We start from the raw sequence: 22894 nt of genomic DNA on the forward strand, positions 1-22894 counted from the left end.
GCTTAATTGATGGAATTAGGAGATAACCAAGAACGGCAGATCTTACAGGACAGACTCCGTGGGAGACAGGGAATCCCTCAAATAACTAGTCACAGTGGCTCAGTGGCTAAGGCGCTGAGCTCATTGATCAGAAAGGTCAGCAGTTTGGCGGCTCGAATCCCTAGCACCGTGTAACGGAGTGAGCTCCCGTTACTTGTCCCACCTTCTGCCAACCTAGCAGTTCGAAAGCATGTGGAAATTCAAATAGACAAATAGGAAACCACTTTTGGTGGGAAGGTAACAGCGTTCTGTGCCCCTTCGGCGTTTAGTCATGCCGACGATGTACATGACCACGGAGACGCCTTCGGACAGCGCTGGCTCTTTGGCTTTGAAACGGAGGTGAGCACCGCCCCCTAGAGTCGGGAACGACTAGCACATTGTGCGAGGAGAACCTTTACCTTTGCCTTATGCCATATAGGGTTTTAAAGCACCTTGAGTTCACATAGAAGTAAGTGGTATACAGAGGTCATGTAAGCATCTGGGCATTCCCAGTGCCCAGCTGTAGCTTCTAAGTAGACTTTAAGGGCAGTCTCATGTAGAGCACTTGGGATTGTGATGAGATGACCAGGGCATGAGTGACCATCTGGAAGAGTGCCTATCCAGGAATGGATGCAACTGGCACACCACACGAAGCTGCAAAGATCCTCTGGGCCACAACTGTCCTTTTTCAGCAGGAGCTGCAAGTCAAAAACTGTTAAAGATTATAATCAGTCTCAAAGGAGGAAGGTCAACTCCTTCTAAGACTAAAGACAGAAAGCACGGAGATCCAAGAGATCCAAATCTACAGCCACATGATCCTGACAGATTTGAACCCAAGTGTCTTCCACCCAATTCACTCAAATTCCAGTCACTGAAGTTAAATGTCCATGGAGATTCTTAGCCATCCAGGTCATGATTGTCCCAAAGATGAAGTATATGAATTCAAACTTTGGAATTAGCCTATTTATTTATTTAATGTACATGCTATCCTTTGATTTATGAAAAATTGGGATCTATCGAGTCTGGATTAATGTAGGAAAGAATAGTGTGATCTTGGAAATAAGTGTGATCTTTGATATGTCAGATACAAAAGGTTGTGCACTCTCAGCTTTTAAATTGAGTCTTTTATTGACAGAATAGTAAGATAATATACCATACACCGTTTGGTCAAAGTGCATCAACCTGTTGCTTTTGTAATTGAGTTTCAGTAAAAGTATATTTTATTCAGTTATAACACACGTGGAACCTGCCCAGGACTTCCCCCATCCCTCAAGACATCCCATGCTCCTTACCTGGGACACAGTCCACTTCCTGCTTAACAACCCATGCGTCTGGAGTTACGACGGCAGGGATTGCGGTCACTAAGCAATACAGTGATGCCACATCACCCTTTAAAACTGTGTCATTTAGCAATGGACATTCTGGTCCCCATTTAGGTCAAAAGTCAAGGACTAATTATACTATACTCAACTTATAAGCATTTGGCCACATCATCATGCTCTATTCTTTAAAATAATGTAGTCCATGGATTGTGCTCTGTTGCTCCTTGTGTTTTATTGCTTACTCTTAGAATTCCTGGGACATGATGAAGTTCTGGGACATGATGGAATTTGTACTTTCTAAAATGTCGGAGAACATGACTCTTCATCTATCTTTCTATGCCCAAAAAAGTCCCTCCCCCCCTCAGGTTTTATCCTTGATTCATGGTGTCAGGACAGCTAAATTTGGTTGCTCATTCCTAGTACACATATAAACTTCTGATCACATATTATTCTTTTAGGATATGGATTTGAAGGGTCCAATCACCTCTTCTGTTTTATCTATATGCTCTGTGTGTGTGTGTGTGTGTGTGTGTGTGTGTGTGTGTGTGTGTTCCAGCATAGCTCTGGAGCGCCTTGAGCAATTTCAACCAAACTTGGTACACAGATGACTTACTCTCTGGAGACAAATACTAGGGGGGGGGGATCCCTGGTGTGTGTGTGTGTGTGTGTGTGTGTGCGTGCGGTTTCAGCATAACTCTGGAATGCCTGGGCCGTTAATGAGAGCGAGCATGGCATCCTAGAGTGGCAATTGCTTGTGATGTCATGGATGGGAGAAGGGAGAGCCTGGGCCGTTAAGGAGAGCGAGTGTGACATCCTAGAGCGGCAATTGTTTGTGATGTCAGTTCCTTCGCAGCTTCCTCTGGAAAGCCACCCGTGACGTTTGCCCTTCATTGGACCAATGGTGAAGCGCCTGGTGGATTTGTGGAAAGGTGCCAGAATGGGAAAGAGGAGCGCATGGGAGGGGGAAGGAAGAGGGCAGGGATGATGGGCATGGGAGTAAGGGGACGAAAGGCCATCAGACAAACGCTTCGACGTCTATAAATACCTGGGCAACGGCGTGTCATCAGCTAGTAAGAAATAAAAACAACACGAAAGCTGCTGAGACACAGTGAGGGCCACTTAAAATATTCTCCTTTGTATAGGTTACATTAGACTAAGAGAAATTTCATTCTCAGTTTTACTCCATTTACTCCAGCCCTTGGTTAAAACCCCTATTTGTATCAAAGTCTCTTTTACAACAAGGACTGGCATTGCTTGCAGTATCTTATTATGAAGGTAAATATTCTTCAAAGAACTTGATGCTCTGAGTCCCTGATTCTTTGTGACATCTTATTTGCTGACTGTAGTCAAGGCAAGGAGGGGAAAAAAGAAACGGCCGCAAAAAAAATCCAACACACTTTTTTTTTTCCTGCTGTTGTATTTATTATTTACGCTTCAAAAAGATACATCCCAAAAATAGCATATGTAGAAAATTACTATTCACATATGCTCTCAAAAGAGAGAATGCACATTAAAAAAATCGCTAAAGCTTGCGTGAGCTAAGACAACATGTGAAGGAGAAAAGGGAGAATAAAAGGAAGTTGCTCACGAGGCTCAAATCTTAACAAAACAGAAACGGGAACACAAACCAGCTTCAATTTAACCAAAGTATTTGGAATGCTGATGTTACGTCAAACGTGGTGCAACATTCAAAGCCCATTCCCTCGGTGGAAATTCTGTGGATTGGTTCATAGCTTCTAGCCTCTGGCCTTGTGCATTCAAAACATAGAACAGGGGTGGGGAACCTATGGCTCTCCAGATGTTGTGGAACTACCAATCGGAACCATGGGCTTTAATTTTAGGGATCAAACCAAGAACTCAACTGAGGATGAAGATGGGAAGTTAACAGGGCTAAAGACATACTTTGTGAGTTTCAAATGCACTGTTAACTTCTCAGATCTACAATCCTAGGGCCTACCAAAATGTATGGCTTTCTGGATACTGTTGAACTTCCAATGCTGATCAATTAGCATAGCTAATCACCAGGGAGAAAAGGAGTCATATTCCAAAGCCATCTGGAAGATTGTACCTCAACCACTCAAGATGGAACATATCTGCTTCTCATATGCTCTGCTTTTATCACAGAAATAATCCAGTGTCTCAAAAATGACTAGCGAAAGAATTAATATCCTAGAAAAATTAATAACCCCAGAAAAAGGGATTCTACCATCACTTATGGTAAGCCAGATTCCAGGTCTTAGAAAGTGGAGAACATCTTCCCTTCTCTCATAACACTGAAGCAAACAGGGGAGACCTCAGGGAAGCAGATGGAGGCAGGTGAGGGAAGGCAGGGAGGAATTTGAAGCAGGATGAATCTGGACTGAGTTTTGGATGTGAGGAGCCAAAAGCAACAGCCTCGCTTAGGCCAGACAGAGTTGAAAACTGGGGGCCAGAAGCAAGGAGCGCAGAGACGTGGCTTCAGTTTAACTGTCTCAAGGCCAATTGGACATCACAATACCCATTCCTGGTTCATCCTGAGATTTCCTCCGGAAAACAAGGAAGTTTTGCAAGCAAATCCAAGGAAGAGTTGGTGGATCAAATTAGAAATCTCCCCTTGGGGGTTTGTTTGTCAACAGTCGCCAAACTGATGTAACTGGAAGGGCAAAGAGGGAAGCCATTTTTGTAATAGTGTTCTCCAGCTTCCAGCTCTCTAAATGTGGCCTACAACTTTTGTTACTACCAAGCCAGAACTACTGATAATGACCCAAACATATCATGATGGGCCTAAGTTAGAGAACACTGTTTTATTGTCAGTCTTCCACATTTGACACTCGCAAAGAAAACTGCCCCCATGAACGTTCATGGATCGCAATCTTGTTTGAAAAATAGAAAACACGAGCGTTAGACAAGAGAACAACAGAGGATAAAGAGGCCACCGGCTTCAGTGACTTTGAAAAAAGGCGACATCGTGGAGAGAAATCACCTCAGTGGCAGGGCCAATGTTTTGTGTATATAATGGCCTCAGATTTAATCACTCACACTGAATTTCTGACATATTGAGAGTGAGAGGAAGGAACGGGAGACAGAGAATATAACCGCTGCCTTATGTGTGACTTTTTATGCTAACAGAGGTGGTGCCTAGGACACAAAGCATTTGCGCTATCATTGGGTGATGCTCCGTTAAGAGGAAGGATCAGGGACCTTGGAAACAAGACCCTCCATACATCAATTTCAGCACACAATGGCAAAGAGAACTCCAGGGGTGTCACGTCTAGAAGGCAGTGGAGAGATCCAACATCCCAGGAGGCACAGGTATGCGCTGGAAAGTTGGGAGGCAGGTAGGAAGGAGTTTCTCTGAGGAAGAATTAATGGTGGAGTCCTTGGTGCTTGTTCAGCTTGATTGTTTGCAGGCGTTTCATTACCCAATTAGGTAACATTATCAATGCTAGCGAGTGTGGGGAGGTTGCTCCATTCATATACAGTAGCTTGTCCTGCTACTGGGGCCGTCCTTTTTCTCTTTGGCAATTCCTTGATTCAGGCAGGTTTATTTATTTGCCATGTTTACATGGCCTTGAATAATTCCTTGAATCGAGAAAGCACCAAGGAGAAAACCACACTCCCACCAGAAGCAGCACGGGGAGCAGACTCCACACTCACTAGCACTGATAGTGTTACCTAGTTGGGTCATGTAACATTTGCAAGCAAACAAGCAAGTCCAGAGAGCACCAAGGACTCCACAGTTCAACTCGAAGCTCAATACATTCTCTTCTATTGTTTGGATAAGGCACTCCCCCGAAGTACAACTTAGCTTTCTTTTCTAAGACACAGTGAAAGCAATCATTATAATCTTGTACATCATTGAAAAGGTGACCAAGTAACCAGCCATCCAAGCCAACCCTCTACTGGGCTGGGGAAGAGGTACCAGGTAAGCAATGGTGTGGAAGATCCTAGAACCAAGAAAAATTCGGTAGTGCAGCAAAGCGGTAGAGAGGGACACGCCACTAAAGGAGTAGAAGAACCCAGCAAACAGAAATGGAATAATGTTCTCCAGGTCGTTGAGGTGGATTCTGGGGAAAGAAACAAAAGAGATTCACAGCGTTAGAGGCTTCTTCACTATTTGGTACCAACAAAATGGCCTTATGGAATGAAGGCCAATATACGTGTTGCAGGATCCAACATGTATAATGTTGGAGGACCCAATCTGGGTCAGTGGATTTAGTCTTCTGAGCTTTCAAGACTTGAGCTGGAGCCCAAGTCTACATCGTGCTAACAATAGGAGCCGAGGTGGCGCAGTGGTTAGAGTGCTGTACTGCAGCCACTTCAGCTGACTGTTATCTGCAGTTCGGCGGTTCAAATCTCACCGGCTCAAGGTTGACTCAGCCTTCCATCCTTCCGAGGTGGGTAAAAAGAGGACCAAGACCGTGGGGGCGATATGCTGACTCTGTAAACCGCTTAGAGAGGGCTGAAAGCCCTATGAAGCGGTATATAAGTCTAACTGCTATTGCTAACTGAGATGCTAATTTTCCACTCTGACAAACACACGGCAATCGCACCCTATCTCCGTTTCTGATTGCAAGGCCTGCCCCATAGGAAACACCTGAAAGTGTCCTTCAGCATTTAATTTGGAGACATCTTGAAGAACCCGTGCTCAAGATATGGTGGTTCACAACTCTACATATGCATTCTGAAAACTCTTGGGGAAATTGTGGAGAGAACTTTGCTTACTGGCAAAGGGGCGGAAAGAGTCACTGAATCAGAGCTGTATCCAAACGATCATTAAAGGTAAAAGTTCCCCTCGCACATATGTGCTAGTCGTTCCTGACTCTAGGGGGTGGTGCTCATCTCCGTTTCAAAGCTGAAGAGCCAGGTCTGTCTGAAGACGTCTCTGTGGTCATCTGGGCCGCATGACTAAACGCTAAAGGTACATGGAACACTGTTACCTTCCCACCAAAGGTGGATCCTATTTTTCTACTTGCATTTTTTACATGCTTTCGAACTGCTAGGTTGGCAGAATCTGGGACAAATAACGGGAGCTCACTCTCTTATGTAGTGCTAGGGATTCGAACCACCAGACTGACGACCTTTCTGATCGACAGGCTCAGCATCTTAGCCACTGAGCCATTGCATCCCTCAAACCACCAGTAGGGGGTCACAAAGTGCTGTTGCTACCATCTAGTGGCACCATTGGGTTTTGCAGCCCAGATTTGCTAGCCCTGGCGTAAAGATAGTCCCAATCATAGGATTTCCCCACTTGTCACATTAGCAGCTGTTCTTAAACTCACATTAATCTTCAAAAGAAATAAATGGCTGATTTATCTTCTAGATTAAAGGCCGTCTATTCATGAGATCATAAATATATCCAAATTAAAAAAAATTGAGATTCATCTTTTTCTGTTTGAGCGAAACAAGATGATCCCAGGATCAGCCTTGGGATAACTTCTCCTTCCCTCCAATTCATTTTTGTTTGTTTGTTACAAAAAAGGGGGAGCAGCAAATTGTATTCAAGAAATCAGCACCGGAAGAATAGCATGGCCAGTTCATGCTACTGCCCATTTCTGCTGTGAATTAGATGGCATATTGACTGTGGGAATTACATATGCAAACTCGAGACGTTGCAATAGCACAGGCCATCATAAACACTCTCCGGGAGAATGGAGAGATAGGGGTGTGCAAGCAAACAGTCACGGAACATTTTGTTGACCCCTGCAGAGGATCATCAAAGAAACAAGAGAGTTATTAATGGACCGAGGGATGACGCTATCAATATTTTTTCTTTTCTTTTTTTAGCAATTTTTATTATTATTTTTTCCCTTCTACAACACCTTACAGTCATTATATCAACATTGTTAGGTCATCATACCTGTACATGTATATAATATTTCGCTTCTATATTTACACACCTTTATACACAGTTCTATATATATATATTTATATATATTGTTTTTCGGCTTAATTAATTTTATTCTTGTTTTGCAGCCATTTGCACCAATTGTTCCAAATTTCATAACATTCCGATTCTTCTTTATCTTTTAATTTCAGTGTTAATTTGTCCATCCCTGCACAATCCAAAGGTTTTTTTTAATCACTAATTCATCCGAGGGGGTATTATTTTGTTTCAAGCATTGAGCAAATGCTATTCTAGCTGTGGTTAGCAGATGTGTTAATATGTACTTAATTTTCTTTGTATATTTCCCTTTGATTATTCCCAGCGGAAAGATTTCGGATTTATATTTTATCTGTTCTCCTGTAATTTCTTGCACCCATTTCCAAATTTTTGTCCAATATTTTTTTTTGTTTCCAGGCAGGTCCACCATATGTGATAAAAAGTCCCTTGTACTTTTTTACACTTCCAACAGGTCGGCTTCATGTTTGGGTACATTTTAGCCAATCTTGTTGGTGGAAAATGCCAACGATAAAACATTTTGTACATATTTTTTTTAAGTGCTGCTGATTGTGTTAGTTTATAATTTGTGTTCCAAATTCTTTCCCAATCCACTAGATCTTTGTTGTAACCAAAGTTTTTGGCCCACGCTATCATGCAACCTTTAACTTTTTCTTCTTCTAATGTTGCTTCTAATAAATATTTGTAAATTTTCGTTATGAATTTATTTTCCGGGCCAATTAAAATTTTATCTATCTGTTGTAATTCTGTGAATATTCCATATTCTTTCACATCTGTTTTGTATCTCGATTGTAGTTGGAGATATGGCCACCAATCTACATTTATATTTATATCAATATTTTTTCTAAGCCAGTAATTGAAAATAAAGTGCAGGTACATTGGTGAGAGCCTTTTGCACTCAACCATCCCATGTATTTTTTTTCCCTTTATATGCTGTATTTTTCGGAGTATAAGAGGCACCGGAGTATAAGGCGCACCAAGATTTTGAAGAGGTAATTTAAAAAAAAAAACGTTTTTGCACCCTGCAAGCCTCCCAAACACTCTGCACACCTTGTTTTGGTGAACATCCCATTTTCCGCTTGTTTTTCCCCTCCCCAGCCCCTAGGAGCATTTGCAAGACTCTCAAACCCTCTGCATGTCCATGTTTGTGAAGGGGGCGCGGTTTTGGGAGGCCAAAAATGTCGCATTCTTTATATAAGTCGCACCCAGATTTTCACCCTCTATTTTTGGGGGGAGGGAGGAAGGAGCATCTTATATTCCGAAAAATACGGTATGTGCTTGATAAGAAGCTCCAGAATTACCTGCGTACACGTTCCACATCAGGATCGGTCCTTAGGAACTTTTTCGCATTCTCTCCTTTTCCAAACGATGTTGTATCTTCAGGATTAACGAATGCCTATTCGGGAGAAAGATGAGGATACATTACAAGGTACCATGCCAGGGTCAGCTGCGGTGGCATTGTGGTTAGAATCAGCATTGCAGTATTGAATGAAGCGATATGCCCCTGACTTACTACTACACCAATTATTAGTGTTGCTGTTATTGCTATTCAGTCTATCAGATATTTCTGAGTTGAATTAGTACTGCTGACTACAGGTAGCCCTCGATTAAAACCAGAATCTCGGTCATTGAATGAAGCAGTCATTAAGACACCAACGTTAACTGCTTTCCTCAACGATCACACACTCCCAGCTACAGTTGTTAAGCTGTCTTCCACATTGTTAAGCAAAGGTTTCAGCCCCCTATGGAGGTGAAATCTTCCTAGAAGGCGTGGCACGACATAACCGCGAAAGTCAAAAGCGCGCCGACAACACCGCGGCGCTAAAACCGCGATGTCAAAAGCATGCGACAACAGCATGCCGACAACAGCGCGCCGACAGAAGCGCAATTTAACTTAAGGTAAGGTTTAGGGTTAGGTTTAGGGTTAGGTTTAGGGTTAGGTTTAGGGTTATTTTTAGGGTTATGTTACAGCGCGCTTCTGTCGGCGTGCTGTTGTCGGCACGCTGTTGTTGCGCGGTTTTGACGGCGCGGTTTTGTCACCGTGCTTTAGTGACACGTGCTTTAGTCGACCGCGGTTTTGTGGTGGAACCCCTAGAAGGCAGCCCTTTTGGTCTCATACATCCCCGCAGCCCACCAAAATATAGTTACTGACTGTGCTGTGTGATGTTGAGCTGCAACACTTTATGGTGGCCTGAAATACTTACATGGGCTGTAAAGTACCTTTTCCAAGACCATTGTAAGCAAAAGATCATCTGTATTTGGTCTTTCTTAAACATCTAGCAAAGCTATGAATATTGTAAACATAGGCAATATCCTTAGGTAAAGGTAAAGGTTCCCCTCCCATATATGGGCTAGTCGTTCCTGACTCTAGGGGGCGATACTCATCTCTGTTTCAAAGCCGACGAGCCAGCGCTGTGGTTATGTGGCCGGCATGACTAAATGCCTAAGGCACATGGAATGCTGTTACCTGGTAATAGGTGGTCCCTATTTTTCTCCTTGCATTTTTACACGCTTTCGAACTGCTAGGTTGGCAGAAGCTGGGACAAGTAATGGGAGCTCACTCCATTACGCGGCGCTAATGATTCAAACCGCTGAACTGCCAACCTTTCTGATCAACAAGCTCAGGGCCTTAGCCACTGAGCCACTGGGTCCCTTGTGCAGTATCCTTAGTAATGCTATTTTTTGTAACTGATGAACTGAAATCCTACCTATTCATATTGTCAGGCCTGCCATTATATTCCTTTTGGAATTTTGGCCTGCCACACTTTCTCTTATTTCAATATGCTGGTTCATTAGTATAGTTCATGGGAGGGGAGAATAGAAAGGAGTAGGATTGTGGAATGTATTGTTATCATTCTTTTTTAGAAGACCAAGGTCATCTTTTGTCTCCGCACTTTTACACCTGACCAGAATCAGCTGGGTGGAGACACCAGCGCGGAAGAAGAAGATTGGACCATGTGATGGATTGTGGGTGTGGGGACAAGATTCATGAACTTTTAACTGGGTGGAATTCTGATGTGATTTCCAGAATTGGGATTAACACACATGTGCTAAGATGTCTGCTTTATTAAATTGGAACTTTAAGAATCGTTTTGCCTTGGACTCTGATTTAATTCTACATGATACTTGGAACGCTGACACATATAGCATCCCAATAGTTTTTCAGATCTTTGGTTATTACCATAATTAACATAACTAACAAGGATGCCAATAGAAATGAATCTACCATGGATGTTTAGCAATAGCAATAGCAATAGTTAGACTTATATACCGCTTCATAGGGCTTTCAGCCCTCTCTAAGCGGTTTACAGAGTCAGCATATTGCCCCCAACAACAATCCGGGTCCTCATTTTACCCACCTTGGAAGGATGGAAGGCTGAGTCAACCTTGAGCCTAGTGGGATTTGAACAGCCGAACTGCTGAACTGCAGTCAGCTGAAGTAGCCTGCAGTGCTGCATTTAACCACTGCGCCATCTTGGCTCTTCCCTTGATTTATCTTAACTTATTTTAGTTATTTTAACATTATTACATTTATGTTACACTCTCTGAGAGTCATAATGCAACTGTGGCAGTAAATCTATGGTATTTTGAATGATGCTTTTTTTAAAAAAACAAAACAAAACCCAGAGGCCTGGTTTGTATATAATGTTAGTCCATAATAAATTACAAACCCAAAGATTTGATGGTTTAGCCTGTATGAACTAACCTGGAGCGTTTCAGATTTGAAAGCACAACTCCCATCAATCCTGGCTTATCATGCAAAGTGTTGTGCTCACAAGTCTCACTCCACACACTGCTTTTTTTCATAACTCCAACTTTCGTCTCTCACCTTTTTCTTCATTCGGAAGAAAGCTGTGATGGCGCTCATGAGCATCATTTTCAATACAACGATGGTTCCATATCTCATAAATGCCATAGTGACTTCATGATCCAGTAATTCATGGAAGTTTCCCATCCTGACCAGTTTTCACCAAAGACCTGAAACACGAAGCGAAAGAAAGAAAAGCATAAAGTACAACATTCAAGTTGTGATTCAGATTTTAGAGAGTAGGTTTTATCAATGGTTGGAAAAAACTAGGTGGGAGTCGGGACACGGAAAAAAATAGGCTCAGTAGCTCTGAAATGAGAGATTATATATGTATTACAATACAATACAATAGCAGAATTGGAAGGGACCTTGGAGGTCTTCTAGTCCAACCCCCTGACTAGGCAGGAAACCCTATACCGTTTGAGACAAATGGCTATCCATCTTCTTCTTAAAGACTTCCAGTGTTGGAGCATTCACAACTTCTGGAGGCAAGTTGTTCCACTGATTAATTGTTCTAACTGTCAGGAAATTTCTCCTCAGTTCTAAGTTGCTTCTCTCCTTGATTAGTTTCCACCCACTGCTTCTTGTCCTGCCCTTAGGTGCTTTGGAGAATAGCTTGACTCCCTCTTCTTTGTGGCATCCCCTGAGATATTGGAACACTGCTATCATGTCTCCCATAGTCCTCCTTTTCATTAAACTAGACATACCCAGTTCCTGCAACTGTTCTTCATATGTTTTAGTATTAGAATAAATTGGTCAAAAATAATTGTATAAGACTAGCACTGTGTAAATAGTATATATCTTATTTGTCTTGCTCCTTGGTTTCTATGGCGGATGAAACTCTGTTCGATATACTTACTTACATACATACATGCATGCATGCATGCATGAAAGATACGATTCAGGTAGCCGTCCAGACTAACACAGTTTAATGTCGGTAGTTGTACCCAACGTGAACCTAAAACTATGGACATGAATTGTGTTAGTCTGGAGGTTTTAAAGAAGAGATTGGACAATCATTTGTCTGAAATTATATACACTGTCCTCCACTTACAACCATAATTAAGCCATAAGAGCCAAGGTGGCGCATTGGTTAGAGTGCAGTACTGCAGGCCACTTCAGCTGACTGCTATCTGCAGTTCAGTGGTTCAAATCTCACCGGCTCAAGGTTGACTCAGCCTTCCATCCTTCCGAGGTGGGTGAAATGAGGACCCAGACTGTGGGGGCGATATGCTGACTCTGTAAACCGCTTAGAGAGGGCTGAAAGCCCTATGAAGCGGTATAGAAGTCAAACTGCTAACTGCTAACTAACTAAAAGTTTATGTTGCTAAATGAGACATTTTTAAAGTGGGTTTTGCCTTAGTTTACAACCTTTTTGCCACTGCTGCTAAGTGAGTCACTGCCTTGCTAAGTTGGCAACATGGTTATTAATTGACTTTGCTCATCAGAAAGTCACAAAAGGGACCCCATGACCCTGGGACACACTAACCGTCATAAATATGAGCCAGTGGCCAAACATCTGAATTTTGATACGACCGTGGGGATGCTGCAATGGTTGTATGAAAAAACGGTCGTAAGTCACTTTTTCCGTGCTGTTCCAACTTTCAACAGTGACTAAAAGAATTTGTTGTAAGCCGTGGACTTCCTGCTTGAGCAGGGGGTTGGACTAGAGGACCTCCAAGATCCCTGTTGTTCTGTTATAAACGTATAACCAGGCCTGATTTTATCTTTTGTGATCATTAAGCAAACATGGTGTGCATTCCCACCCACCCTCCACCCATGTGCGCGTGTCTCTTGCATGCGCCCCGCCCCCCATGCATGCGCGGCAGACCCAAAAATCAGTTGGCCGGCGGGAGGCACGCATGCACAGTGGAGCTGAGTTGGTGCCATATATTCACCATTGCGGCTGTAAGGTGATTTTGCTGGAAAAAGGAAGTAAACCCCAGCTTCTGGCAAAAACATCCTAAATTGTGGTTGCATGACTGCAGGACGCTGTAAATGGCCATAAAAGATGCTAAACCGAGGATTATCCGCATTGCTACTTCTGCCACATGCTAGTAACAAGCAGAGGTTTTTTTTAGGTGTATGGAAAAAGAACAGGAAATCATTGAACACTCATGCAAAAAGCCTGTGGGTTTTGCTTATTTAAAATTAAATAGCAATAATACTTAGCAAATAGCAATACCGCTTCATAGAGCTTTTACAGCCCTCTGTAAGCGGTTTACAGAGATAGCATATTGCCCAGGGGTGGAAAAAACCGGTTCGGTAGCAATGTGGCCGTGCCTGCAAAGGTAATCGAACAGCGGGGAGGGGAGGGGGGAGAATCCGCTGTACCATGCAATTTAGATTTAATATAATCGCATTTCACAGCTGATCGTTGGAAGCATTGTTTTTACTACCAGTTTGGGCAAACGGGTAGCATTTTTACTACTGGTTCGGGCAAACCGGTTCAAACTGGTAGCATTACACCGCTGATATTGCCCCCAACAATCTGGGTCCCCATTTAACCCACCTCGGAAGGACGGAAGGCTGAGCCAAACTTGAGCCTGCTGAGATTCGATCTGCCAAACTGCTGGCAGCTGGTGATCAGCAGAAGTAGCCTGCAGTGCTGCACTCTAACCACTGCGTCACATCTAATTTAGCTTTGTCCTGGCACAATCGCTTTTTGATCCTATCCTCACTTAAGCCAAACCCAAGCCTGGCGCAATGATTGAGCATGAAAGGTGAACCACACACCGTTCCAAACCCAAGAACATTTGTGATGGAATGGGGTGAACTCCAAGGAAGGAGAGAGGTGCATTCCTGAGGACTAAGAGGCAGCTCAGCCCAGATTATGATCGGCGAGAGAAAGAGGGCGAAGACAGCCTCTCCCTAATGGTACACAGAGCATATGTTGTAAAAAGGGACTTAATTTAGATGCAAATAGAACAGGGAGCAACAAAGGTGATTAGGGGGCTGGAGGCTAAAACATATGAAGAACGGTTGCAGGAACTGGGTATGTCTAGTTGAATGAAAAGAAGGACTAGGGGAGACATGATTGCAGTCTTCCAATATCTCAAGGGTTGCCACAAAAAAGTGGGAGTCAAGCTATTCTCCAAAGCATTTGAAGGCAGGACAAGAAGCAATGGGTGGAAACTAATGAAGGAGAGAAGCAACTTAGAACTGAGGAGAAATTTCCTGACTGTTAGAACAATTAATCATTGGAAAAAGCTTACTTCTAGAAGTTATGAATGCCCCAACACTGCAAGTCTTTAAGAAGACATTATGATAGCCACTTGTCTGGAATGGCATACAGCAGGGGTGTCCAAACTTTTTGCAAGGAGGGCCAGATTTGGTGAGGGGAAAATGTAAGAGGCCGACCATTCAGCCTCACATTCTTTGAACCATTAACGTTAAATGCAAATGAGCTATTTTATGAAAGACTAAACAATTAACTCCATCAGGGAGAAGAGACTGCGGGCGGCTTGAAATTTGAAAACGGGGCGCAATTGGCCCCCAGGGCGGAGTTTGGACATGCCTTGTATACAGTAATAGATTAACAGAGTTGGAAGGGACCTTGCAGGTCATTTAGTCCAACCCCCTGCCCAAGCAGGAGAGACCCTACATCTGTCTCTACCTAGGATCGAACTCCCAACCTCCTGGTTGTGAGGGAAGAGCTCCACCTTTAGGCCACCACAGCTGTTCTCCTGCTACTCAGCTTGGAAGAATCATCACACATCATTCTTGGTCTGGGGTCTGACATAAACCCACCTTTCTCCCAAGAGCTCAAAATATGATCAGGATGTCCTTATAAGGAGAGTGGAAGATTGCCCCTAGATCAGGGGTCAGCAAACTGCGGCTCTGGAGCCGCATGTGGCTCTTTCCTCCCTCTGTTGTGGCTCCGTCACTGGTCGGAGCCACAATTTTGAGAGGACCTTCCGGTGTGTGGGGGGGGGGGGGGGGAGAGAAGCACAGTGGGCCAGGAGAAGACTCTATGGCAAGGGGAGGGTTTTCCAGTTGTCTCCACAATTGATAGGGCTTTTGGTTATGACAGGTAAGAGGAAAAAGTATGCCGCACTAGGATGAGACTCTATGGTGTGGGAACTGAACTTCCGGTCAGCTCCAGCATTGAACAGGGGGCTTCCGGTTAGGACCTTTGTGGCTCCCGGTGTTTTCTTTTCTGTGGGGAAACGGGTCCAAATGGCTCTTTGAGTGTTTAGGTTTGCCGACCCCCTGCCCTAAGTCATCCAATCAGCTTGCATGATTGAGCCCTAAGCCAAACATCCGTTTCTCACCCAGCCTCTGAATCCCAACACCATACAAAATGCAGATTTTGCACATGCTGAACATGATTAAGCGGCATGACTAAATGAATGAAGAGACTGCTCAACCCTGAACATATAGATGCAAACAAACAAACAATGACAACAAAAAACATTTGCAGCAATTATTTGTGCTGAATCAAAATGATGTACAACCTATTTGCATGCTATTACTTAGCAAGCCAATTTCCACAGCAGAATCTTTCTTTTTCTTTCTCTTCCTTCCTTTATCTTTCTTTTTCTTTCTTTATTTCTCTTTCTCCTTCCTTCTTTCTTTCCTTCTTTCTTTCCTTCTTTCTTTCCTTCTTTCTTTCCTTCTTTCCTCCCTCCCTCCCTTCCTTCCTTCCTTCTTTCTCTCATCTCCCCTACAACTCTGGTAGCCTTTTGTGTTGATTCTAGTTAGTAAGGAACATCCGTCACTTAAGTGAGGTATGCTTAAAAGCATTCACTTTCACTTTTCCCAAATGAGGAAGCACCTCCCACTCACCCCACATCCAATTTCTGGAGCTTACAGAGGGAAGCAAATTCACAGTCAAGATTGCATTCTGGAGTTCTTGCCACAAAGGACTAGATCCATGGACCTGTACGCAGGCAAAGTTTTAACTACAATTGCCATCTACAGTAGCCCTCGACTTACCACGACAACTGAGCCCAGATTTTACGTTACCAATTGAGAAATGTGTTAAGTGAGTTTTGCTCCATGTTACAGCTTTTCTTGCCACCGTTGCTAAGCGAATCACTGCAATTTCTAAGCTGATAACAAGGTTGTTATGTGAAACTGGCTTTCCCGTTGACTTTGCTTGTCAGGAAGTCACAAAAGATGGTCACATGACCCTGGGACACTGCAGCTGTCATAAATATGAACCAGTTGTCAAGCATTTGTATATAAAACACGTGACCCCTCAGTTATTCCTGTTAGGTATAACTACTGATTGTACTGTTATAGAGACTAATCTGATTTTGAACCTAACAACGGCAGCGAGACTGTTGGTGGCACAATATTGGAAGAAGGAAGATTTGCCTACTATTCAAGAATGGACATTAAAAGTAACAAACTTAGCAGAGATGGCTAAAATATCAGCATATCTTAAGGATCATTCAGATGAGAAATATAAACTGGAGTGGAGAAGATGGATTGACTACATTCAAAATAAATACGGGACTAAAAAATTCCAGATAGTTTATGACTGAAGAAGCAAGGAATGATTTAATTTGTTTATAGTTAGCTTAACAAAAGAGGAGTTAAAGCACAAATGAAAGATGCAGCCAAGTTACTTTTAGTTTATTTTAGAATATGATTGTTAAAGATTTATAGCCTATATTTGCTCTGGGAAGTCGGGGGGGGGGGAGGTTGGGGGGGAGATGGGCTCGGGTGGGGAGGGTGGGGGAGGGAGGTAAATATTTGTAAAACATTTTTTTAAATTTTCAATAAAAAAAACAAAACACATGACCATGGGGGGGGGGATACTGCAATGGTCGTAAGTGTGAAAAACGGTCGTATGTCACTTTTTTCAGTGCTGTTGCAACTTTGAATGGCCATTAAATGAACTCCTGTAGAGGCAGACAAGAAACTGTAGGACTGTGATGGCGAACAGGTGGCCCACGGAGCCATTTCTGAGAGCATGCGAGGCATTGCCCTGCTGCTCCAGTGCACATGCTGGCCAGCTATTTCAGCCTTGGTTTTTGGCCGTTTTTCGTCCTCCAGAGGCTTCAGGGAAGCAGGAGAGGTAGTTTTCTCTCTCCCCGGGCCCCAAGAAAGCCACGTGAGCATGCACGGGGCAACCGGGGGGAGGGGGTGTCACACGTGCATGCGCAGGGGGCACAGCTCGGGGGGGGGGCGTAAAATTAAGGGGGTGGGCACGTGAGGGCACGCGAAAAAGGTTGCCCATCACTTCTGTAGGAGGACAACACTGGGAAATCTTGCACGCCCTACAAACTGACCCATTCTAAATATATTTCTTTCTGTTTGCTAAAGGTTGAACCATTATAAATAAAGTTGCAACTGAGCAAAACTTTTCTCTCTCTCTCTCTCTCTCCTCTGGCAATCTCCTTGTGGAGATGCCAGAGGAGAGAGAGAGACTAAATGCAGTTAGTCCTCAACTTATAATCATTTGTTTAACAACTGTTCGAAGTTAAAACAGAATTCGGGGGGGGGGGGAAAGTTAATTTCTGACCAGTCCTCACTTAACAATGGTTGCATCATCCCCAGGGTCACTTGATCAAATTTTGAATGCTTCACAACTGGCATGTATTTAGGGCAGCTGCACAGGACATTTGGGACTTTCCCGGCTGGCTTCCCCAAGGTAGTCAATGCGGTGAAACAGGATTCACTTAGTGACGGTGTGATTCACTTAACTGCATTGGTTTCCTCCACTGTGGCAAGGCACTTGTAAAATCAGGCGCAACTCACTTCATAACCACCTGGCTTAACAATGGAAATTCTGGCCCCCAACTGTAGTCATTAATTTGAGGACTACCTGTAAAATACCTTTAAGTCCAGGCTGACTGAAAAAGCACATAGGAAAAAAACCAAGCACATTGTTTTTATTTTGCTGTAAAATCCCGCATTCATTTTCCTCTTCTCTGGGGTAGAGCTGGGGGGTTCACCCACAAAACCGCGTCCGACTAAACCGCGTAGCTGACGTCATCAACAGGGCGACAACAGCGCGGAGACAGAAGCACGCTGTAAACCCTAAACCTAAAATTAACCCCTAAACCTAAACCTAACCCCCCTAAACCTAATCCTAACCCTTAACCTAACCCTTAACCTAACCCTAACCCTAACCCTAACCCTTAACCTAACCCTAAACCTAACCCTAAAGCTAACCCTAGGCCTAACCCTAGGCCTAACCCTAGGCCTAACTTTACACCTTTCCTCAATTGCTGCCACAACCCATTGAAGAGGTTTGGTTGCAAAAGGAAATGTGTGCCACGGGCATCACCCACGGCATTAAGAAGCAAAAGATTCCACTGGCCACGAAATCAGGAGTCAGGAATTCCTGGAAAGAATCACAGTTAGAATCCAACTCAAGGTAATTGCTAAGGTGCTAACGCTAATACCAGGAGACGGGGAGTTCTAGTCCCCACCTTAGGCATGAAAGCCAGCTGGGTGACTTTGGGCCAATCGCTCTCTCTCTCTCTCTCTCTCAGTCCAACTCCCCTTCACAGAGTTGTCGTGGGGAGGAAAATAGGTGCAGAAAGGAGCATTAAGAATGTTCACCGCCTTGAGTTGCAGGTAGTCCTCGACCTACGACCACGACGGAGCCCCAAATTTCTCTTGCTAAGAGGTATTTGTGAAATGAAATTCGGCCCCATTGCACAACCATTCTGGCCACACAGTTAAGTGACGTACTGCAAGTCACTAAGACAGTAAGACTTAAGTTGTTAAGTAAATCTGACTTCTCCGCTGTCTTTGCTTGTCAAAAGGTCGCAAAAGGTGATCACCGATGACCCCGGGGACACTGCAAGGGTCAGAAGTGTGAAAAGTGGTCGTAAGTCACTTCCCCCCCCCCCCCGTGTGGTTCTAACTTCAAGTGGCCGCTAAACCAATGTTTATTAGTTGAGGACTATCTGTATTCATAAAAATACAGACGGAAAGAAATTTTGGCTACTCTTTTTCTTTCAGCTGGTGCTTTTGCTTTGGGGTGAAAGGGTTTTAAGTCTTTTGGCACTGCTTTCGTGGTTCCTGGCACTGTCCTTTTGGGGTGTACTTCCCACAGAACCAATCCAATTAGCCAAACAGAAATCTGCTACTCCTCCCCTTTTTGGCTGGAAAATTATCTTGCACAAAACCACTTTCTGATTTCTTCAGCTTTCTCCTGTGATGCGAAGCCAGCTAACTGTGGCCTGTAATCATTTTCTCCTCCGCAAAGTAGATAACACAAGTTAAAATTATTTTTTTACTTCATCCTCACCCTAACTCCTGGTGCCGCAACTGAATTCCCACAGGCGGCAAAACCTGTATCTCGGTTGCATCTTGAAGGTGGACCTCACTTGGGGCCAAAGGTGAACTAACATCTTGTGCAAAATATGAACTCCCACTCCCTTGACACACACACACACCCATTTCTACACTCAAGGACAATGTGAACCACCAGTTAAGGGTGAACCAGTTTGACAGGTGGGCTAAAACTCAGCCTGTTTCCCACCAGCACTAAGTGAAATCTACCTTTGGCTTTAAATCAAAGTACGTTGATTGCTTCATCTCTATACAAATGCCATTTGCATTTCGCAATCATACCAGATTTACTATCCAGTAATTAAGTTTTGAGTTGCCCTTTGAACTACAGCCAAGTTGTGCAACTCTCCGGTGAGATGAATAGGGTGCAGCTCCCCTCCCACCTCCCCCCAGTATTTTCTGCACCCTATTTTCTGGGGGGAAACCTCCCACCCTTTCTTGTCCCCATATGGAAGCGGGGCAACAAACCAGGGATTCAGGGAGCTAAGCAGAGGCCTGGAGTCCTCTGGTACTCCCCCACTCCCCACCCAGCTTGGTGTTTGCTTGCAGATGTTTCATTCTCTGACTACTGAAAGTCCTCAACTTACAACAGTTCGTTCAGCGACCGTTCAAAGTCACAACGATGCTGAAAGACAGGAGATACGGCTGTTTTTCAGTTCTGATCTTTGCAACATCCCCAAAATCTGTGATCAAAATCCAGATGCTTGGCCACGGGCTCATATTTTATGACAGTCGCCGTGTCCTGATGTCCCCTTTTGTGACCTTCAATGGGGGAAGCCTGATTCACTTAACAACCGGGTTGCTCGCTTCTCCACTTGCAGCGATTCGCTTGACAATTGTGGCAAGGAAGAACGGTCGTAAAAAGGGGGGGCGGAACTCGCTTCACAAACATTTCACTTAGCAACAGAAATTTTGGCCTCCCGTTGGAAGTGGAGGATTATTACCTGTAGATCAAGACCATCAGGGTGAGGCTTATTCCTACGCTCCCCAGCACCCATAATTGTGACCTAATCGGGGAATTGCGACCAAAGTCCATGAGGATTCTCAGCCATGCAGATCAAAGTTGTGTCTAGAGTGCTTGCAGTGCACCAAGGCCTTCTTCCCAGTTCAGCCCTGACCTACAGATGCCCCTCTTCTTCCAACCACACCACAGCTTCTTCCAGATTTGCAAAAAGCCCCACAGATCGGCGCACCTCTCTTTAAGCGCGCAAGTGGATTTCCCACAGTCCCAGAGAGGGGAGAGGTGGGGAAGAGAGACTTGCACCGATCTCTTAAGGCAACTTTTAAGACTTGTGGACTTCAATTCCCAGAATTCCCCAGCCAGCTATGCTGGCTGGGGAATTCTGGGAGTTGAAGTCCACAAGTCTTAAAAGTTCCCAAGTTTGGGACACCCCTGTCTTAAGGGAAACGCCGCCCAGCTTTTACTCAACAACTCACTTTCTCTCTGTCACACAAACACAAAACACGCACACACCGCACACGTGTAGGAACCCGCACCAAGCGCGCTAAGCAAGCGGGGCGCAACTTTGGCAAAAAAATAGATAAATAAACGCTCCTTCGCCTTCGGGGCGCAGCGGGCGAAAAGAACCGCGCGCGCCTTGCAAAAAACAAAACAAAACGGGCCTCTCTTCCACACGCGCGCGCGGCCTTCATACACCCACCCGTCCAACCAGGGACCCACTCGAGTCCGCCCCCGAAGAGAAAGACCCCGTTCTGCCTACCGACCCAAGCCGAGGCTGCTTCTGCTCCTTGCACCGGTCTGCTTTCTGACGGGTTGCTGGGTGCCAAAGCGCCCTTTTTTTTGCTCAGCCCGAGCAGCAGGAGGAAGGCTCGCTCCTCCCTCTCGGCTTTTGTGTTGCAATGTGCAAAGTGCAAGTGTTTTGCTCGCGCTTTCTCAGCCGCCGCTTGCAACGGGCGTTGCCCTTGGGCATTTTGCCTCTTGCGCACCCGCCCGCCTACAAGGCCCTGCAACTTCACTTGCTCCCTTAAGCAGAACAGAGCTGGGAAAAAGACCTTGGAGGTCTTCTAGTCTAACCCCCTGCGCAAGCAGCAGGCCCTATACAAGAAACGTTATGTCAGTTTTACTACCAGAAACAAGGACAAGAAGCAATGGGTGGAAACTAAATCAAGGAGAGAAGCAACCTGGATCTAAGGAGAAATTTCCTCACAGTGAAAACAATTCAACAGTGGAACAAGGCTTTGTTTCCAGAATTCCCAGTCAAGAGACAAAAGCATGGGGATAGAACACGGAGAATACTTTTTTTTTGTTTGTTCAAAGGCTTAGAACATTTTCTATGCATGTTGTTGGCTGAGTTTGGATGAACTTGTGAGAAGTGAGTTTAGTCTCTCACAAACCCCCAGTGGCAGTTTGAAAAAACTGCTGTAGGAATATTGAGAATTGCAAATTGTGGAAGATATATTGATTGTGATATTCTGAGTGTTATGACCCCAATGCTTCTAGGGGTAAAATTAACATAAATGGCCGAAATGGTAAAGGGTTTCCTACTTGAGCAGGGGATTGGACTAGAAGACCTCCAAGTCCCTTCCAACTCTGTTATTCTGTTATAAATTCATAGCTGTTATCATTTCCATAGCTAAACATGATAATGGTGAAGAAAATTATACAGGTGAAACTCGAAAAATTAGAATATCTTGCAAACGTTCATTTATTTCAGTAATGCAACTTAAAAAGCGAAACTAATATATGAGATAGACTCATTACATGCAAAGCAAGATAGTTTAAGCCGTGATTTGTCATAATTGTGATGATTATGGCTTACAGCTCATGAAAACCCCAAATCCACAATCTCAAAAAATTAGAATATTGTGAAAAGGTGCAATATTCTAGGCTCAAAGTGTCCCACTCTAGTCAGCTAATTAAGCCATAACACCTGCAAAGGGTTCCTGAGTCTGGTTCAGTAGGAATCACAATCATGGGAAAGACTGCTGATCTGACGGTTGTGCAGAAAACCATCATTGATACCTCAAAAGGTAATTGCAAAAGAAGTTGGATGTTCTCAAAGTGCTGTATCAAAACACATTAATAGAAAGTTATGTGGAAGGGAAAAGTGTGGAAGAAAAAGGTGCAGAAGCAGCAGGGATGACTGCAGCCTGGAGAGAATTGTCAGGAAAAGGCCATTCAAAAGTGTTGGGGACATTCACAAGGAGTGGACTGAGGCTGGAGTCAGTGCATCAAGAGCCACCACACACAAATGGATCCTGGACATGGACTTCAAATGTCATATTCCTCTTGTCAAGCCGCTACTGAACAACAAACAACGTCAGAAGCATCTTACGTGGGCTAAAGAAAAACAGACCTGGTCTGTTTCTCAGTGGTCCAAAGTCCTCTTTTCTGATGAGAGCAACTTTTGCATCTCATTTTAAAACCAAGGACCCAGAGTATGGAGGAAGAATGGAGAGGCACACACTGCAAGATGCTTGAAGTCCAGTGTGAAGTTTCCATAGTCTTGATTTGGGGAGCCATGTCATCGGCTGGTGTTGGTCCACTGTGCTTCATTAAGACCAGGGTCAACGCAGCCGTCTACCAGGAGATTTTGGAGCACTTCATGCTTCCTTCCGCAGACGAGCTTTATGGGGATGCTGACT

The 22894-nt window shown here is 44.2% G+C and overlaps 1 protein-coding gene across 2 annotated transcripts; it reads right to left on the reverse strand.

Moving 5' to 3' along the window:
• Window positions 1-3182: 3182 nt before the first annotated feature.
• On the reverse strand, window positions 3183-21152 carry MGST1 (microsomal glutathione S-transferase 1). Of its 2 annotated transcripts, none has more exons than XM_032220954.1 (4): window positions 21010-21152; window positions 11051-11199; window positions 8523-8617; window positions 3183-5386 (listed from the first exon to the last, which is right to left on the reverse strand). In XM_032220954.1, exons 2-4 carry the CDS (start codon window positions 11174-11176, stop codon window positions 5137-5139), a joined length of 471 nt encoding a protein of 156 aa, XP_032076845.1. In that variant the 5' UTR covers window positions 11177-11199; window positions 21010-21152; the 3' UTR covers window positions 3183-5136. The 2 variants fall into 2 exon arrangements, with proteins under 2 accessions (XP_032076845.1, XP_032076844.1); XM_032220953.1 differs by having other exon boundaries at window positions 21014-21151.
• Between the last annotated feature and the right edge of the window lie 1742 nt (window positions 21153-22894).

The sequence above is a fragment of the Thamnophis elegans genome, chromosome 7, assembly GCF_009769535.1.
Source record: "Thamnophis elegans isolate rThaEle1 chromosome 7, rThaEle1.pri, whole genome shotgun sequence".
NCBI classification, from domain to species: Eukaryota; Metazoa; Chordata; class Lepidosauria; order Squamata; family Colubridae; genus Thamnophis; species Thamnophis elegans.